The sequence below is a fragment of the Filicampus tigris genome, chromosome 14 (genome assembly GCF_054856515.1).
Source record: "Filicampus tigris isolate MCC_2025a chromosome 14, RoL_Ftig_1.0, whole genome shotgun sequence".
NCBI lineage: Eukaryota > Metazoa > Chordata > Actinopteri > Syngnathiformes > Syngnathidae > Filicampus > Filicampus tigris.
Window position 1 is genome coordinate 7,312,211 of NC_141230.1, and position 18,058 is coordinate 7,330,268.

General features: G+C 41.8%; 2 protein-coding genes across 4 annotated transcripts in view; one reads left to right on the forward strand and one right to left on the reverse strand.

The window, feature by feature from the left end:
* The first annotated feature begins 90 nt into the window (after positions 1 to 90).
* Positions 91 to 13,527, forward strand: LOC147136174 (uncharacterized). Of its 3 annotated transcripts, XM_086052456.1 has the most exons (11): positions 91 to 258; positions 2,337 to 2,464; positions 2,537 to 2,795; positions 5,398 to 5,532; positions 5,607 to 5,833; positions 6,272 to 6,400; positions 6,687 to 6,777; positions 8,034 to 8,233; positions 8,955 to 9,041; positions 9,168 to 9,243; positions 10,271 to 13,527. In XM_086052456.1, exons 2-11 carry the CDS (start codon positions 2,360 to 2,362, stop codon positions 10,489 to 10,491), a joined length of 1,530 nt encoding a protein of 509 aa, XP_085908582.1. In that variant the 5' UTR covers positions 91 to 258; positions 2,337 to 2,359; the 3' UTR covers positions 10,492 to 13,527. The 3 variants fall into 3 exon arrangements, with proteins under 3 accessions (XP_085908582.1, XP_085908580.1, XP_085908581.1); XM_086052454.1 differs by having other exon boundaries at positions 2,337 to 2,795; XM_086052455.1 differs by having other exon boundaries at positions 2,337 to 2,795; positions 5,649 to 5,833.
* Positions 13,528 to 13,683: 156 nt separating this feature from the next.
* fer1l6 (fer-1 like family member 6) overlaps positions 13,684 to 18,058 on the reverse strand; it is a 32,914-nt gene continuing 28,539 nt past the window's right edge. The window contains exons 38-46 of the mRNA XM_086052145.1: positions 17,291 to 17,445; positions 17,077 to 17,222; positions 16,895 to 16,983; positions 16,713 to 16,811; positions 16,520 to 16,640; positions 15,412 to 15,532; positions 15,185 to 15,342; positions 14,961 to 15,061; positions 13,684 to 14,046 (exon numbers count right to left, since the gene is read on the reverse strand). Of these exons, the coding sequence (XP_085908271.1) occupies positions 13,866 to 14,046; positions 14,961 to 15,061; positions 15,185 to 15,342; positions 15,412 to 15,532; positions 16,520 to 16,640; positions 16,713 to 16,811; positions 16,895 to 16,983; positions 17,077 to 17,222; positions 17,291 to 17,445 (1,171 nt within the window). The 3' untranslated portion in view covers positions 13,684 to 13,865. The remainder of the gene's footprint in view (positions 14,047 to 14,960; positions 15,062 to 15,184; positions 15,343 to 15,411; positions 15,533 to 16,519; positions 16,641 to 16,712; positions 16,812 to 16,894; positions 16,984 to 17,076; positions 17,223 to 17,290; positions 17,446 to 18,058) is intronic.

Consider the following 18,058-nt stretch of genomic DNA (forward strand, 5'->3'; position numbering starts at 1 on the left):
TACAATGATATAATCATGTATTATTACATTACTTCATTGACCATGTTTATGTCAAAGGGCCACCCCATTCACTAGGTGGCAGTAGTGCACTATTCGCTGCACAGCGCAGTCACAGTGTAATAACAAAAGAAGAGTAAGGACGCCTCTCCTCCACAATCTAGTGCTGAGATAGAAAATTCGTGGAATTTGATTTTATTTTCGCTTCTGACTGCTGGGAATCATCTGTCACGCCCGGTTAGACGTGGCGATAGCATAACGGTACGTAATATTTTTTAATAAAAGTGTATATTGACTGTCTATTTTTTTCTGTTTGTGTAACACGGGCGGAACGAGCACTGTCGTCTCATAAGCAAACAATGTCATGTGCATTAAAAAAATAATAATAAAGTACCCATACAAGCTAATTCAGTTTTTATGGGCTACGTTTTAATCGAGCGTTCTTCGTGTTCACTTGAACCAGACATCACAACAATGGAATACGCATTTGCTTCAAAGTTAGTGGTAATTGTTGCAAGCTTGACGTATACAACACAAATACTAGGCCGCGGTGTCATTTTATACCACAAATTTTTCTCAGTCACTTGACAATTAAAGTGCAAGCGTCACACTTTGCAACTATCTTAGCGTCAAACAGCTGTTGTCATTGATGAGTGTACTGATGTTCAGCTTCCTCTTTTTTTAAGGTACCAGAAAACGAATAAGAAATACACTCGAATTCCAAAATTAAATGTGTGTGAACGATTATGTGCAAGCCGTGAGTACTGCTTGTGTGAGTGTGTGGGCACCCCCTCAAAAGATTCAGTAGTGATTTAAGCGCTTTTTTTGTGATAAGATTTACGACAAATTGGCCCGCCCCCTTTTGAAGCTCGGCTTGTTATTTTTTCGGTGTCAGCGGTCTACGTCACGGGAGGAGGCAAGGTGGTAATATTGCTCACTTCGTCAGTTCTGTTGTCTTAAACGGCGTCAGATCGCCACCAAAATGCAAATGTACATTACTACTCTTGTCCACCTCAACCTGTGAAAGTATAAAAGTGATCTGCACAATAGTATGGATCTATTGACAGTAAATGTGGGCTCATCATGATCACATCCACAAAATCAAAAATACCGGGGTGATCGCTTCTCATGAATGCGTACACGAACCCTGACTGGTTATATTTCCGACATTTAGCTATGCTAAACTCGTGTCAACTCAGAAGGCAGACGGTGGCTGGGAGTGAGCAGCAGGCAGCCATCAGGCAAGCATTGAACTTTATTCCTCCCCGGCTAACAGTAGACGGCATGGCTAATAGCAACAACTAGCTTCAGGCCGTTAAAACAAAAGGCATTAGCACAACAACATTAGCTCCTTACTGTCCGTCCAGCCTGCGTCGATCTTAATGTCGCGGGGTTGCCTCCCAAGCAGTCGCGTGCCTTGTTCCAACACCGCACAGCTTTGGCGTGAGAGTGAGCTAAGACCTCATCAAACACCGGGGCTGTCTTGAACGTGCGCTGAGCGGCATGTGCTTTCAGCCGAGTGTGGCCGCATTGGAACGTGCCATTTGGGCTGTTACGTTCCAAATTGGACGGCGTGTTGTAGGTCCAAAAACTGGGGCCATTCCTCATCCAAATAAATGTGCATGTCTCCTCATTCCCACTCCAGTCTCTGTAAATATCCTGACTGGTGTTAAATGCCTCGTTCGTCCTAACCGTGATCAGCAAAGAAGCAGTGTTTTTTTTTTTTTGTTTGTTTTTTTTCCAAGCAAAGAAGCAGTGTGCGCTCGTCCCAGCATAAATCTATGTAGCTCTGCTCACTTCCACATTTCCTGACCCTCATATAAATCAGCCACGGAGTGATTAATCCTTTTGATATGTTGAAGTGGGCATTATTAGGGATGTCCACACAAATTTTGGTGCCAATTGATCGATCAAAAAATATATAAAATGAACTTGTTAGTGAAAACATGGCCATCCCTGCCCAACCATCCCTTGAAGTTAGATAATTGTAACGTATAGACAGTAGTAATGTCTTTTATTTCGAAATTAAGTCACAAGTTATGGATATGCATTAACCATACCAATTATGCAATCAGAGGTGACCCATTGTTCACATAATTATGTATATATTTTTTAATGAAATCTAAGTATAGTAATTCTGTGAAACTATTATAGTGCGAGTTATTATGTTAGCTAAATAAAACATTAGAAATAGCTGTATATCTACAATTATATTGACCATTGTTGTCATCTTTTAAGTCAGTATTTTGATACAGTTCTTTTATTGGATTTTAATAGGTTCTGCAGGTGTACCAAATGAAATGCCCAATGAGTTTACTGTGTCATAATTGTGTCCACAGGTCAAATTCAACGGTGTGCTGAGATGGATGTCAGCATTGCTGTCTCACTGATCCGAGGCCAGATGGGCACCGTGGTGGAGCAGGCAGTGAACGGAGCCGTGGAAACGGTCCTGGCCGAGATGCTGAAGGTAGTGGGGGTGAAATTTGAGGAGCTGAAGGTGCAGCTGGCTCACATGAAGCGCGACGTGATGACGTTGCAGCGAGAGAAAGCCCTGAAAGAGAAGGAGAACGACAACGTCCGAGCCAAGCTGCGCTACACAGAGTTGAAACTGAAATATTACAGGCAGGGAGTGGAGGAGGAGCTGCAGCACCGAGCCTCCAGCACCTCTCTGGTACGAAGCCACCCGTCCAAATGCCCTACACCACAGGCAGGTGGGACTGACGTCTCCTCCACAGGAGCTTCACCGTCGTGCTCCTCTCAGACCTCCACTGCTGATGATCCACCAACAAGCAACCGAGGTAAGTTCTTAGAGGACTTTATATTGACTGAAATGGCCCTACCAGGGAGAACATTTTTAGATTTCCTGTGCATTCATTCCATTACACAACTTTTTGGTACCTTTTTTTTTTTTTGAGGAACCACGTAGGGATGTACCAATATTGTGATACCGCAATATAAAAATTGCCATGATATATCGTCGTCGTCATGTCACGATATTAATAGCAGCAAATCTGTTTAAATGGCAGAGTTGTCTTCCATTTGTGCAGTTCCAACATCCTCTGGTGGTTAGTTTATTGTGCAGTTTAATTTTATGCACATTTTGGTATGTTTTAATCGCCAGATGAAGGGGAACGTAACACATTTGAGTTCCTCCACAAATTGACCCGATACACAATGTGCGCGTGCATTAGCAAGTAAGTGCCTCAATATTCGATGTTCGGTCATGGTAGGTCATTGATATACATTGAGGTTAATGTTAACTGGCCTATTTGAACTATATGTATAATTAGGACCACAGCTAATTAGCACTGTGTAGAGACATTTACATGCAACTGCTCATGTTTATTTTATTTGTATTTCGTGTTCTACAGAAACCATACACACAGCCACACAACCGAATTAAACAGATTATTGCTCACGTGAACAAAACTATGTTAACTTAGTTGTAACCAATAAAAGGTCCCATAAATCAGTCATATCAGCACATATTTTTCAACATCTCCGTCGGCCCTGTCACAGCATTGTGAACTACATAGAGCATGATACTTTGCGCTGCTGAGCCAATAGGAGCGCATGACTGGCCAAGCCTATTTCTTTCTGAACGCTGTTATGTACAAAAACAGAATATTGTGATGTTTTTTTAACATGAGCTCTTTTTTTTTTAAACAATATCACGAACCTTTATACAGTATCTTGAGCTTTTTATATATTGCCAACCTCCCCACAATATCCTGATAATTATCGTATCGTGAGGTTCATATCATGATATTATCGTATCGTCACATTTGGATATCGTGACATCCCAAGGAACCAGCCACAGTGATATATTACCTAAAAGTTGGAGCTCGACTGCATTCTATCCATCCATCCATTATCTGTACCGCTTCTCCTCACAAGGGTCGCGGGGCGTGCTGGAGCCTATCCCAGCTGTCTTTGGGCAGTAGGCGGGGGACACCCTGAACTGGTTGCCAGCCAATCGCAGGGCACACAGAGACAAACATCCGCACTCACAATCACACCTAGGGGCAATTTAGAGTATCCAATCAACTTACCATGCATGTTTTTGGAATGTGGGAGGAAACCGGAGTGCCCGGAGAAAACCCACGCAGGCACGGGGAGAACATGCAAACTCCACACAGGGAGGCCGGAGCCGGGATCGAACCCACGACCTCTGAACTGTGAGGCGGATGTGCTAACCAGTCGACCACCGTGCCGCCTCGACTGCATTCTATTGATTAGTAAAAAGAAAATCGTAAGGGAGGAAGACATGGTGGATGAAAAACATCCGATTTGCAGAATTAGGCCAAGATCCAATAATCCAAATAACTGTAATGGGCAATACAAATCGAGCATACAGTCCTCTCCAAATGTAGTGTAATGACAAGGTCAGTTCCTTTAATTTTGATAGAAATTGCTGAAAAGATGAATATGAGGCAAAAGTTCAGAATTCCAGCTTTCACAAGTGAGCAAAATTATTGGAACGTTTGACTGATGGGTGATTCTAGATGCGCAGGTATTGTCTTTTAGATAAAATTACATTGTTTTGTTTGATTGCTTGTTTTGGTTTTGGCTGTCACCTGTGAAAACTACATTTGCTGTTAAGCAAACATGAAGATCGGAGAGCTGTCCACAGTATGGGAGAAAAGAAAAACATTTTGAAGGTGAAAGAAGAGGAAATCATCAATCAAAGCCATTGCGCAAATAGCCTGTTTCCCAGGTGGCATGTTAAATTAGTTGTTAACCCATTAAGAATGGGAGTGCATAACCGTCTTTCTACCCTTAAAGCCTGGAGAGCATATACGTCATTTTCTTTTTTTTTTATCCAATTTTTGTTCTCTTAACCAATGAAATGCATCAGAATATACACGTGTGATGGTGTCGTGAGCCCGCAGAGGATGTTCTGGAATTCTTTCGAGTCATAATCGATCGCGGGAGCTTTGAAATGAGTAATGGCAGTGATATAGACGATGCGCCAGTAGAACCAGTCGAACGTGATATATGGTTAAGATATATGTTTGTAGACAAATGACAATATCGACGTCTTTGTAACAAAATAGAGAATGGTAATTACCACTTGATTTTTAAAATTAAAAATAGTGCTTCTCTTACACTTACACTTTATTTTTACATCTTCGATCGAAACAGTAAAGATTAATAAACTCGGGCCTCTGTGCAAGCCACATGTCTAAGGTCTCAAAATCTTTTGGAATTATGTTTCTGTCTGCTACAGGGGCTGAGATATTAATTATTTTGTAGGTGTTGAATTTCTGGGAAAACTTCAAGTTTTCAAGGGTAATTCCAAAGATGACCTTAGGTTTTGGGGAACTGTTGAGCCAGGCGCTTTAGGCTTTAATGGGTTAAATCCAAAATTTCATAAAATTCCATTTTTTTTTCTTACAGAATCTCCGCAACGCATGAATCAGCATTCCATCAGATCATGCACACAGCCAGACGTGCAAGTGGTTAGTTCTGAACCAACAGATTGCGTGTTGGCGGTCTCACTCCCCATGAGCACAGAATGTCTGGAGAGTTCAGGTTAGGCAGAGCCTTCATTCAATACCACCAAAACTTTTGGGTTGCATTTTTAACATCTGCTTGTATGCGCGCAGCTCTGCTCTACCACACGGACCAAGATGTTCCTCTGAACACAGGCGGCAGAGGTCAGGAGGGCGACTGGAATGTCACTGTACATCCAACCTTGGATGGCACCGACACTATTGTGACCCCGCCTCATTTCCCAACCCATGATGCCGGCCAGCAGTCTGCCACCAGCCCTCCGTCCCACCATAGCTCATCACAGGTGGATAGTTCAACAGTGACCATCTCCACAACACAGGTGATAATACGCAACAACTGAGCTCGTAAAAATAATTACACACGTTGTATATTTAAATACAAATTTTTGTTTTAGAACTATTACTTATTGATAACATTCAATGGGAGGTACCATTGATGGGCTAGCAAAAATTTGCCTTAGAAATCACGAGACTGATTTACCTTCAAATAACCAATATTCACACACAAACTCTGTAAACACATACTCACTATGAAATATAGCAGAGTGCTCTGGACTAGACTCTTTTTGCACTGGTGTGCCCAACATTTTTTCATTGGTGCATCAAACACAAAAGTTGGATAAGTAAGGTGCACCTAAATTTTCAGACTGTGCTCAGACTGTGTGTGGTCATGTGACTACCTGACTGATTGATTGGTGGAATGGACTCAAACGTCCCAAGAAGTTACATTGGATTGGATTTTCTCTGTTTTGTCAAAGGTGAAAGTGGAGGAGGAGGAGGATCAACAGGTGATCTGTATCAAGGAGGAGCCAGAGGAGGCACAGGAAGTGATGTCCTGCTTACTGCTGGACAATCAGATGAATCGTGGCCACCTGGCCCAGTCAGAGGTGACACTTCTTACTTTAAGGAGAACCCATTAAATGTTCCTGGGTAAAAGTGCAGAATTAGCTATTTATTTGCAGTTACAGTCCACTTGTATTGGAAAAAGTGATAGCAGGAATACACCAGATCCAGCAGAAAGAACTTTGGAGGGAAAAAAAGTACTTTGCATTACTGCCGCATACAGTACCGGAGTGGAACAGCATTACCTCATCACATCATGAAAGGGCGCTATTAGAATTTTGTGGTCTTGGTGAAAGGGCTTCACCATTGAGATGCGGTTGTTGTTTTCAGGGTCCGATGTCTGCCACACAGTGGTCAGGACTTCAGGCCAGCCAGAGAAAATCTTCCTCAGGTTTCAGCTCTGCTGGACCAAGCTCTTCCTGTGAGTACCGTCTGCAAGCTAGCAGGGACCACTGCTAATTAACTCATTCACATACTGTATTTATTTGTCTTTTCACAATCCAGTCATTCAATCCCAGAATCGTATTTACTTTTCTTTCATATTTTTTCAAACGTTAGGGTAAAATAGGGTCTGAAAATGTGTCGCTGTGAATGACTTTAAGATTTTTAGAATAATAGCAGATATTAGGGCTGGGCGGTAATTCAGTATCAGTATATGTCACGATAAACATGTGAGCAATATCAGTATAAATTGTCATTGATTTAAATGAAAAAGCAGAGACTCATTATGATGTTAGATTTGTGCCACGCTTAAAAGCACCTCAGAGGACATTTGGAGCACACCAATGTGTTTCCCGTGCTCAAGAACCATTTTGTGAACATTGTCCACCTAACCAGCGAAGAAGTGCGTGTGGCATTCGTACGCTGAAGTTGCTTAGCCCTAATTTCATTCCAATAATGTTTTTAATTTTATTTTCAATCAATGTAATTGTTTTGCTTATTTTGAAGAGGTAAAAAAAACAAAAACAATGATTGATAGACTGATATGAAATACATTAATCGAGTATCTCGTTGTTGAGGGTTTCCGAGCGTTTATCGAGCTGATCAGGGTAGGAAAAATCACAATGAACACACCCCGCGACACATAATCATTAGGATAATCTTTTAGAGAATTGGGCTTTTATTTATATTTGAACAGACTAGGTTCGATTACATGTATACGTATGTGTGTGTGGTGTGCTGCTTCACTCTACGCGCATGAATAGTGGAGTTCCCCCACATTCATGTGGGATAAGGATGGATCCCTGCGAAGAATAGCGGAAATCCATCAGTTGTCAACGTCTCCCACTATAAAGGTTTTTAATCCTAAACACCGTTTTGTTAAAATGTAATTCCTCAACACATTTCAGCATTGTTCCTTGGCACCAAGATGGCGCCAAAGCTACGCTTTCATAGCTCTCAATATAGTAATGAAATGACCAGTCAAATAACAACAATTCACAGCCTTTGCAATTAAAAAAAAATATATATATATATTTTATTAATTTTTTTCCCAAAAATATTTTTAAAAATATATATATATATAAATATTTAAAAAAATATTTTATCAAATTGCGATTATATCGTAAATGCCATTAATCGTTCGAACTATGAAACTCTGTACAAATTCCCGGCTGAGGTTACACATCTTTCTGAGTCAAACTCCTCGTTGACACCTCATATTTGTGCATCTGCTAGATGCCACGCCTCAGACAGCCTTTCCCGCCATTGCCCCACTGCCTCCTGGCACTCCACGGCAGATGGTGCGCGGTCCGTGGACCAAGGACTTCGGCTTGTACGAGGAGTACAAACTGCGGCGCAACGAGCTACGCCGACGAAGCCTCAATCGACGGCGAGAGCTGGAAAAAACGCTGCCTCAGCCTCTGTTGGCCGATGTGGTAAGTGAGTTGTTTCTTTTTGATCTCATCTCTTAGAAGTGTTTCCAAAACCTCAAGCCAAAGGCACATAAAAGGCATATAAAGGATAAAGGTGACATACTAGATTTTTGTAAACAAGATAAATCATTTTAAAACATTTTCCACTATTAATGTGCCTTAAAACCTGATATTGCATTTAAAAAAACAAAACCAAGAGAGAAGTAAAAAATAAACGGAAATAATGTAATTACACAAACAACTGTTAATTTAATCACATTCAAACTCATGGGAGTTAGCACACACCTGCCACCATTTAAAGTGCCTCTGATTAACCACGGATAAAGTTCAGCTATTCTATTAGGCTTTTCCTGACTTGTTTTTCTTTTTTTGCTTTTGAGCAGAAGCCTGAAGGTTTTGTGCGAAAAATCAACACCTCCCAAATGTGTTAACTGCAGACAAAGCTAAGTTTGAACCTTTTGGCTATCATTCCGAAAGGTATGTTTGGTGCAAACGCAACATTGCTAGTCTGCAGAAGAATACCATACAGACACATACCGCATAATACTTTGGAACTGGGGCCTTAAACATGGTGTACACTGTCAAATACGTGTTAGCACAATACCGTCAGGCTTCTGCATACCCGATGACCGCTCAAGGCACATGTGGTTGGGAATCACTCTTAGTGAGCAATTTTTTTTGTGTGTAAAAGGTGATTTGTTTTTTTTTTTCCCCCCCTTGTTAGGTGCGGGAGCGGCGAGAAAAGACCAGACTGAGGGTGGCCAGATGGCGGGCAAAGCGGAAACTGCAGGCTTGTCTCAACCAGGTTCAGGTCGGTGGTGATGCCCTGCCTCAGTGCAAGATGGCATCGGCCAAGGCTGACACACAGCATCCTTTGCCGGTGATACGGCAACAGTATTACTTTCATCCTCATAATAAAGAGCATGCTCATTTCCAGAGTCATAGTGGCGCAGTGGCTCTTTCCCAGGATGGTTTCCCGGTCAGTGGTCCTCAGCAACACAAAGCATCTTGTGGTAAGATTCAATTGCAGTGGTGCCATCTTTACCTTACACGCAAGTAATATGACTTAAAGCTACAAGCTCAACTTCCGGACCCCCTTGCAGCCCCTACCTATTTCAGGAGTGTCAAACTTGTTTTCAACGTGGGCCACACTCCAGTTACCCTCATCAGCCAGTTAGAGCGATGAAACCACATGCAGTAAATGTCATGTAAAATGAATTAACATCTTCAAGCGGAAGTCATCCCTAAACTTTTCTTGACAATAATATGTTCTATGTAGCTCCATTGGTCTAAACACGTCATTCTGATTAATATTGCATTTGTGGAATATGAGTTAAGCAGCAAAATCCACTTTTTTTTTTGCCATCTCAGGGGGCGGCCATTTTGCCACTTTGCCACCTGAAAATGATATCACAGTTGCTTAAGGCTCAGGTAACAACCAATCACAGCTCATTTGTTTTCTGAAGCTGAGCCATGATTGGTCGTCATCTGAGCCCTGAGCAACTGTGATGTCATTTTTAGTTGACAGAAAGTGGCAACATGGCCACCCCCTGAGATCGCTAAAAACGGGTGGATTTTGCTGCTCAACTCATATTCCACAAACACAATATTCATCAGAATGCCTTGTTTCAACTAGTGGGCCTGCATAGAACATATTCTTGAAAAAAATATGTTGACTTCCGCTTTAAGCATCCCAGTAAGCACAGAAACTAACATGGTGATTATTTTATTTATTGTTACATGGCTTTTAATACCTGTGCTGCCATTATTCAGAGTGTTCCTCTATTTCTGACTTGATAAGCAAATGAATCACTATCATTTGGCAGTATCACATTTCAAATGCTATAAATAAGAAATCTGATGCTGTCAAATTAGTGAGCAGACCGTGTGCCGGGAACTTTCCAGCAATACAGTGAGGCTTGAGGAGAGGGAGCGGTTTATGTATATATGAATATCTATGCTGTAGCTCTTTGCAGTTACACAGTCAAAATTGTGGTTCTTTGCCTTTGAGTGGTTTGCTGCCATGTGTTCTCTTTTCAGCCTCCACTTCCAGTCCTGTCAACAACGCGGTCATGTCTGCAATCACGAACTTCCCTTTCGTCACACCGACGTCGTCCTCCTCCCTGTTCCCGAGGGGCCCTAATATGGCCGCACAGGTTGATCAACGCGTGTTGATGTCATCATCACGGTCGTCTGTTTCCTACCCGCCGGTTAGCATATCACAGCAGAGCATGTCTCTGATGGACAATGTGGATTCTTGAGAGTCCAGGCTGAGCTACCGTTGTTTACCTGGCAATAGCACCTCTGCTGCTTCTACATGTCGAGTTGAGACACTGAACGCCATTCATATCCTGTTGCACGAACATAAGTGCTTCAAAAGGAGAACATGTTTAATAGGAATTGGCAAGAATTTATTTTAAAATGTAAAGCAATGATTAGTTAATCTTGTTTTTTATTCATTCCAACATTTTATATGTAAAAAAAGAAAAACACTCATTTTTTTATTTTATTCGTCAGTAAATCTTTCCCAAAAATTCTAACAATTAAATATGAGATGCTTTGTTTAAAAAAAGAAAAAAAAAAGTGAGCTGGCTTTCTGTTCGTGTAAGGTGGCTCAACAGCGCCCCCTGGATTTTGCTGCACTCATATTGCCTCCTTTGAGATGACTATAGACCAGAGACTGACAACTAGTGGCCCACGGGTCCACACTTGGAGTGGCCCTTGATTAACTTTTGAAAATGAAAAATGTTTACCGTAGCGGCGCAGTTTTAGGTTTTTAAGTTTTAATAAGTTTTCACCACAGCAACATCGCTTAAGAGCACCCCCAAACCCAAGACTACACGGTACTTCTGACAAGAGAGAGTGGTTTCTAGCCTGAACGCAGGAACTGCATTGGGTCAAAAGAATGCCTTTTAGGTAGGAGAGAAAGCAGATTATACTGTATGTTCACCCAATTTCAGCAAACCAATCTCCCAGGTTGCTTTCAGACGCTGTTAGCCATGAAATAATTCAATTTAGGTTGCCGCTGCAACGTCAATCCCAAAATTATGATGCCCCCCACACACCCACACACGCACACACATAGGAACTGTTGACAGTTCGTTGAAGTGCATTCAGTTACAAAATTTCATAAACCACAGTATGGTTAGTTCTGCGCTTTATAGCCTTTGTAGTTGAGCAGTGGATCTTTTATATATGCATTTGAGCATGTAAATACATTAAGATATTCTTCCGTACATTGGGTCGAATTAAATAAACAGACTCATAGAGCACATAGATGCTGGGCTTCTTCAGATTTCTTGTTTTTGCATAGGAACTTTCCTTTCTTATCAGCGCGAAGATCCACAAGTAGTTGGAGGATAGTCGTTCAAATTCTAGAAATGCTTAGGAAAGGTGCCTCAATGCAACTTTTGAGTCATATTTAGCTGACACGCCTTTATAAAGGTAAAGGAGATCTATTACCCACAGTCCTTTACGTCAACAATATTCAAAGCAACAGACCGCCCACGAAGTTCATTGCAAAGACGCTCGAGAGTTTCACACTCGAGACTTAAAAAGAAAGTTATTTTTTTTAAAAAGTACAGGACAGTATATATGAATTTGCATCAATAGGCTTACGGGACAGCCAAAATTGTAAGACTAACATTAGTTAGTATGAAACTACAATTTTTCTGAGATGGAATATCAAAAAGTGCTCCTTCGAAACATGCTTACTTTTTATTTCAATCAAGTTGTTGGGAACAGAGAGGTTCACTTAAAATGAAACTTTTAGGATTAAAAGCTACATGTCATCACTCTCCTGTAAAAAACACTTGTCCATTTTTTTTCCCTTTAAAAAAAAATATATGTCAACGCGGTTTCCGCATTACAGACATCACATTAACGTGACCCTTTTTTTTTGTTAATTACAAAATTGGACATGCGTGTTTTTCGCAAGACAGCGATCATATGTTGTTTTTGGTGCCCAGTGTTATATAAATTGGTGGCCGTGAACATGAAATTAGAAAATACACGTTGGTTCTATTTCATCTGACTGCCAGAGGCCATTCTTAAAGCACTGAAGCCATTTGAGTATGCTTACCGAAAGTCACCTGCCACCCCTGGGTGGGTATAAGTTCTGGTGTCACCTAATGTTTGTTTTCTCTTTTCTTCTCGCATGGCATTCGCATACCATTGGCTACTGCTCTATCCTGAAGAAAAAAGGAATTATCTATTGACATCATTGTTCCATTGCTGCGATCCTTGTGGCTTGGTTGGTTGGAGTAGTGAAGAATCTAAATCTATATGAATGGCTTTATATTAGCCAACAGGTTAGCTAAAAACCAATATGGCAATTACACATCTACGGACATGGCATAATCAGTTAAAAGCGTGCACTGATCTGACTATGGGACCAGCTGGAGAGGATCAGCCCTACAGCCAGGGCGAGCCAGGGAGGAGACCAGCCCACATTATGTTTCGATTTTTAAGTAAGTATAAATGTGAGGGCTGCATGCTAGATGAAAAAATTCAGTCGACTTGTGCGAAAAGATTCCGTAGGAAATTAACCTCTGGTGACACCGTAACTTATTATACCTGAGTGTCCATGGTCATCCGGGGGGGGGGGGGGCGCATGTTACGATTTCAAATTGCGCATATGCAAAGGGAACATTCACTGCTTTACGCAGTGGGATTCATTGAACCGTAGTTATAGTCATTAATTTGTTTTGGTGCTTACCTATTGTCATGAAAAGTAAAGGCTGAGCTGGGATAATAATAATGAACATGTATAATTATCAGATGAAAAGTTTGGTGCCTATTACTTTCCCAAATACATTAGTGTGTGTGGTGACTGGGTGAAGGAGAGGCTTTAACTGCACTTTGTGAAATACGCTTGAAATATGAAATTCAGTCCATTTTCCTGCAATACTTTATGGGGCCGATCTGCCACATCCAATGTGGCGGAGACACTCATGTGATGTAGCAACCGGCCTGCCTGCTAAATGAGGTGTCTATGTATGTGACTTACTACAAAACTGACCAAATTCCCAATAATCAATAAATCTACGAATTACATTATTTATGCCCATCCCTGATAATGGTGCACCTATTTTCTTCACTTTGTGTCTTTAGTGAGCATTGAAAACATTAGTGTATTGTTCAATTTATCAGCTGCACACACCTATTGTAAAATGGATAATTTTTTAGATAAATTGTTTGAATCATCAAACTAACCCTCCTGTGTGTAAACTAATCGTGTTAACTGTTTTGTGTATTACGTTGACTTGGTCTGATTAAAATGTGCTGTGTGCAAGAAACTTGCATGTTCATTCTGTTTTTTTGTCAAAGAAATAGATTCAATTTTATGCTCCTTTATGTTGAGAGAAATGACAAAAGCAGCGTTTACCCCCCCCCCCCCCCCCACACACACACACACAATTAAACTTTAGTATTCCAACCATAAAATTGCCATGTTTAAACAAAAGTACCTAGGCTACAGTGGATCTTCACACCTCTGTTCGAATGCCAGCTTTTTGTGAGGGAAAAAGAACGAGACCACGACAAATCATTTCCATCAATGTGACCTATAACATGAACATGTTATAACATGAACAACACAATTAAAAAATGAAATATTTTCCTTTACATGTGTGTATTATCCATTGACAATCTTTTGGGATATGGCACCCGGCAGCGTGTAGAGCAACAGGACCAGGAAGAGCGCTGTGATGAGTAGCACGAGAGCGAAGATGATGTACTTCTTGTAGTTCCGCCACACCAGGTGGAAGAAACACTTAAAGGGGTTGACGAACCACGAGAAGGAGGTGTCGGGACGGCTGGGCAAAGGGCACAGAAGGAATATAGGTTGATGATAGGTTTCCTTTGGAATGAGGTTTTGAGATTTTCCTGACTGTCTCACACTTAATATAAAAATACATTAGTAATATATTGTACCCTTATCTGGTTTCTGCTCAGAAGCAAAACAATGTTACATCCTCACACAAATATCCTCATAGAAATTCTGTATTGCATTATTGAAGATCTTTTCAAAATGTGTTCAGAATTTTTGTTTGACACCACTTGTAATAAATAAACACATCTACTATCAGTAATGCAGTGGCCCCGGGCATCCACCTGGGAGGGGGGCATCCGCAGCGCCCACTCCCAAGCCCACGCCCACCCCAGCCTAGGTAAATATGTTAGGTGCACGTTGATCGGCTGATCAATATTAGATTAATGTTCATGTTGAACGGGCATCCAACTGGGTTAGAGGGGGGATATACTTCGAGAAAGTATCTCCTGAATATAAAAATATACAATATTCAAAATACATAACCCATTGTTGTGAAATGCGCTATATAAATAAAATTGTATCGTATTGTATTATGTATAACGGATGCCGGCCTGAGAGCGTGCCTTCTTTTACCGTTCTACTGTGCTCCAAAGAGCCGGCGGCCCAGAATTTTAGCTCAGCGTTTAGTGCTCTGCGCTCCGAGGCCAATAGCACAGGTTCGATCCCCAAGTTGGGTGGTCGCCGCAAGGGTAAAAACAACACCGGTTACATATGTCCACGGCCCGTGGCCAAGAGTGCATAAATGAGCACAATGATCAGATCTCGATTCAATGATAGGCTCCATTTGGCTTTTTTTTTTTGTAACATACCAAGATCATGTAAGTTGTTTTCATCTCCGATTTTGGACGGATGTGTCTGACTGTAATACAAGTGTTAGAAAAGCAAGAGCAATCTCACTTGGGTTTGGGCAGCGGTTCTGGTTCCTTGCGGGCTCGCCCCACTGGGTTCTTCTCAGCCTCTTCAGCACTCACGAGGTGAAACTCTGCCTCTACTTTCCCCTGTTGAGGTTTTGGACAACACCTATCAGTCAATTCTACTCAGCTTGACGGATTGACCAGAGTTGGTTCTCAGTCCTAAATGCAAGTCCTGGTCCGGGGTCCAAATTGTTGAGGTTAGCATACCGTCAACTCTCCAGACTTGCTGAAAGGCCACCAGCCTCGGGACCTCTTCTGCTGGAAGATGGAGATCCTCTCTGTCCCGTCCGTGAAGACGTCCACCTTGCACGATTTGGCTGTCTTTGCGCCACGCGGGAAGCCGTGGAGATCTAACTCCACCGTGCCTGAGCACGCGCATGCAAGCACGGGTTAAATGACAACATTTTAAAGTTACGTTCAAGTGCTTGCCGTACCGAGAAAGTCGTCCGAGGAAAGCGTCTCAAAGTCCCACACCTGAAGGCTCAGTATTGCAGGCAGCTTCTGTTCAGTTTTATCCAGGGAGAAAATGTTGTCTCGCTTCTTCACCACTACTACCTATAATAATAAAAGTATGTAAACAAATTAAAATCTCACCAAAGTTGTACAGTCACTCACTGATAATAGGGAAATCTTGCCTTCCTTCTAAGCGAAGTAAAAGCTTTTACCGGTACTCTATATCCTACTAGTGCGCTGAATTGTTCACGAACTAGTACTCTCTTAGTCCTCACACATCCACTGTACATGTATCTGTTCTACTAGAGCACGCTAGTCATGCTAGTGTGCAGAAATGTCATACATGGTGGAAGATGGTAGTGGAAAAATGTCTCGAGTAAAGTAGTCATTCCACTTTGTGTGCCCTTGTTGTTTTACCAGTGCACTGAATTGTCTCGCTACTACCGAGAACAAAGTAGTAAATGCACAATTGAGTGCACCAGTAGGATATTGAATAAAGACTCAAATTGCTTGGCATAGCCAACGCCTCATTTTAACACTGAATGGGACATGATTTCTCTGATCACATCCCAAACTGTCAAGGGCTGTGCTATGTTCATGTAGCGCGGTATTTTTGTTCACGTGTGGTAGCAAAATGTACAATTTGTCAAATGTAATGCAACAAAAGAAGACAGAATCAGATTTCGATACAAACAATTTTGCCTAGCAACGTCAAACTGTTAATGCCATTTTGATGCCATTTTCATGCAACTTAAAAAAAAAAAAAAAAAAGAAAAGTGAAATGATCAAGAAAGCAGCTTTAAATGTTGCACTTTGAACCCAGGACAAATATTTACAGTTATTTACAACCCGTTTAAAGGTTGTGCTTGATTTGATACACTATTTTCTGCCAAATAGTTTGATAAAATAATTGAAATAAAAAAATATTGTGCATCATATTTACTAGGAAATGGACAGCAAACAGCAAGTGCACATTCATTTGGACCATCATTTTTAGTGGCAGTTATGCAAAATAGCAGCCTGGAAAAGCTGAAAAAAAAAAGCGCCAACTTTTAATAGACGCGAGTTTCAAATAGCAGCTACAATTACCTTCTCAGCAGGCAAGTAGCTGAAGGGGAAAACAAAACGCCAGTTGAAGTTTCCTTCCCCGGTTAGAGAATTGTAGTGGACGTCGGTCTCCTGGCGGTCGTCTTCCAAACCTTTCAGCCAGCTACACACAAGAAGAGTTGCTGACTGTAGCTACAAGCCTACATGAAAAGGGTCAAAATATGACAAACATTACCCTTTAATATAAATATCACTGGACTTTTGACCAGTCAGGAAGTTGCTGTCCTCGAGAATGACATCCTCGGTGTTCCAGATGATGACGCGCAGTTCATACCTGCACCCACACACTCAATATTGACACACTGTCCAAAAAAAGTGGCATGCTTTGCCTTAGTGCCGTTCATAAGATGGTCTCACCCTTTGGGTTTGCGAGGGGAAATATCCACTGCAGGACCGGGATGAGGCAGGTCCATGGGGAACATGTCGACCCACATCTGGACCTGACCCTGCATGTGCACACAAACACACACACAGACACAAAATCCATTTTTAAAGCAATCACAACAGCCTTGTTCTGCTCGCAACGAACAACAACAAACCTGATCCATCCCGGGCCGAGCCTTGTGAAACAGTGTCCTGGTCTCGATGTGTTCCGGTACCAGCTTGCATCCGACGGCCGGGATCTCAGCCCAACGATGCAGAATCTTCAGAGACAAGTGCTCGTAGGACTCCACCGGTTCTTCATCTGGTCCGTATGCGCACATCAGGACCATCCTCGGGATCATCCTCAGTACCAGAAACTGCGTTACGTACCTTCATGCATGAAAAGCGTCTTGCCGGTAAAGACTTTGTCCGCCACTGTGATGCATCCTGGTCTGAAGTGAGGGCCGTCTACGTTGTTTTCCCTGCACAGTTTTGACAGCAGCTCGGATGGCTTCAGACAGTCTCTCCAGGCGTTATAACCTTCACTGAGGACGCAGATGAGATGTTTGACGAGGTCAAATTCGTCAGAACACCACCCTTTTTACTATTTGACGATATTAACACTGGTGACATCATGACGGCACGTACAAATTTGCTGCAACAGACAAAACTTACAGTCATCATTAATGATGTGGTTTCGTAAAATCACGGAGCTGCAACACTTGTGAAGCCCTTAAAGCGGAAGTCAACGCAAACATTTTTTTTTTCAAGAATATATTCTATGAAAGCCCACTAGTTGAAACAGGGTATTCTGATAAATATTGCGTTTGTGGAATAAGTGTTAATCCACTCGTTTTTAGCCATCTCTGGGGGCGGCCATTTTGTCTTCTGTCGACTGAAAATGACATCACAACTGCTCACAACAACCAATCACGGCTGACCTGTTTTCTGAATCTGAGCCGTGATTGGTCGTTGTGAGCAGTTGTGATGTCATATTCGGTCGACAGAAGACAAAATGGCCGCCCCAGAGATGGCTAAAAACGAGTGGATTAACATTTATTCCACAAACGCAATATTTATCAGAATGCCCTGTTTCAACTAGTGGGCTTTCATAGAATATATTCTTGAAAAGAAAAATGTTTGCGTTGACTTCCGCTT

Excerpts from the sequence above, each read along its gene's own strand:
- LOC147136174 (XM_086052454.1), top strand. The coding sequence starts at position 2,360 with ATGGATGTCAGCATTGCTGTCTCACTGATCCGAGGCCAGATGGGCACC. Across the intron at positions 2,796-5,397 it reads TCCACCAACAAGCAACCGAG|AATCTCCGCAACGCATGAAT; the intron begins GTAAGTTCTTAG and ends TTTTTCTTACAG. Across the intron at positions 9,042-9,167 it reads CTTGTCTCAACCAGGTTCAG|AGTCATAGTGGCGCAGTGGC; the intron begins GTCGGTGGTGAT and ends GCTCATTTCCAG.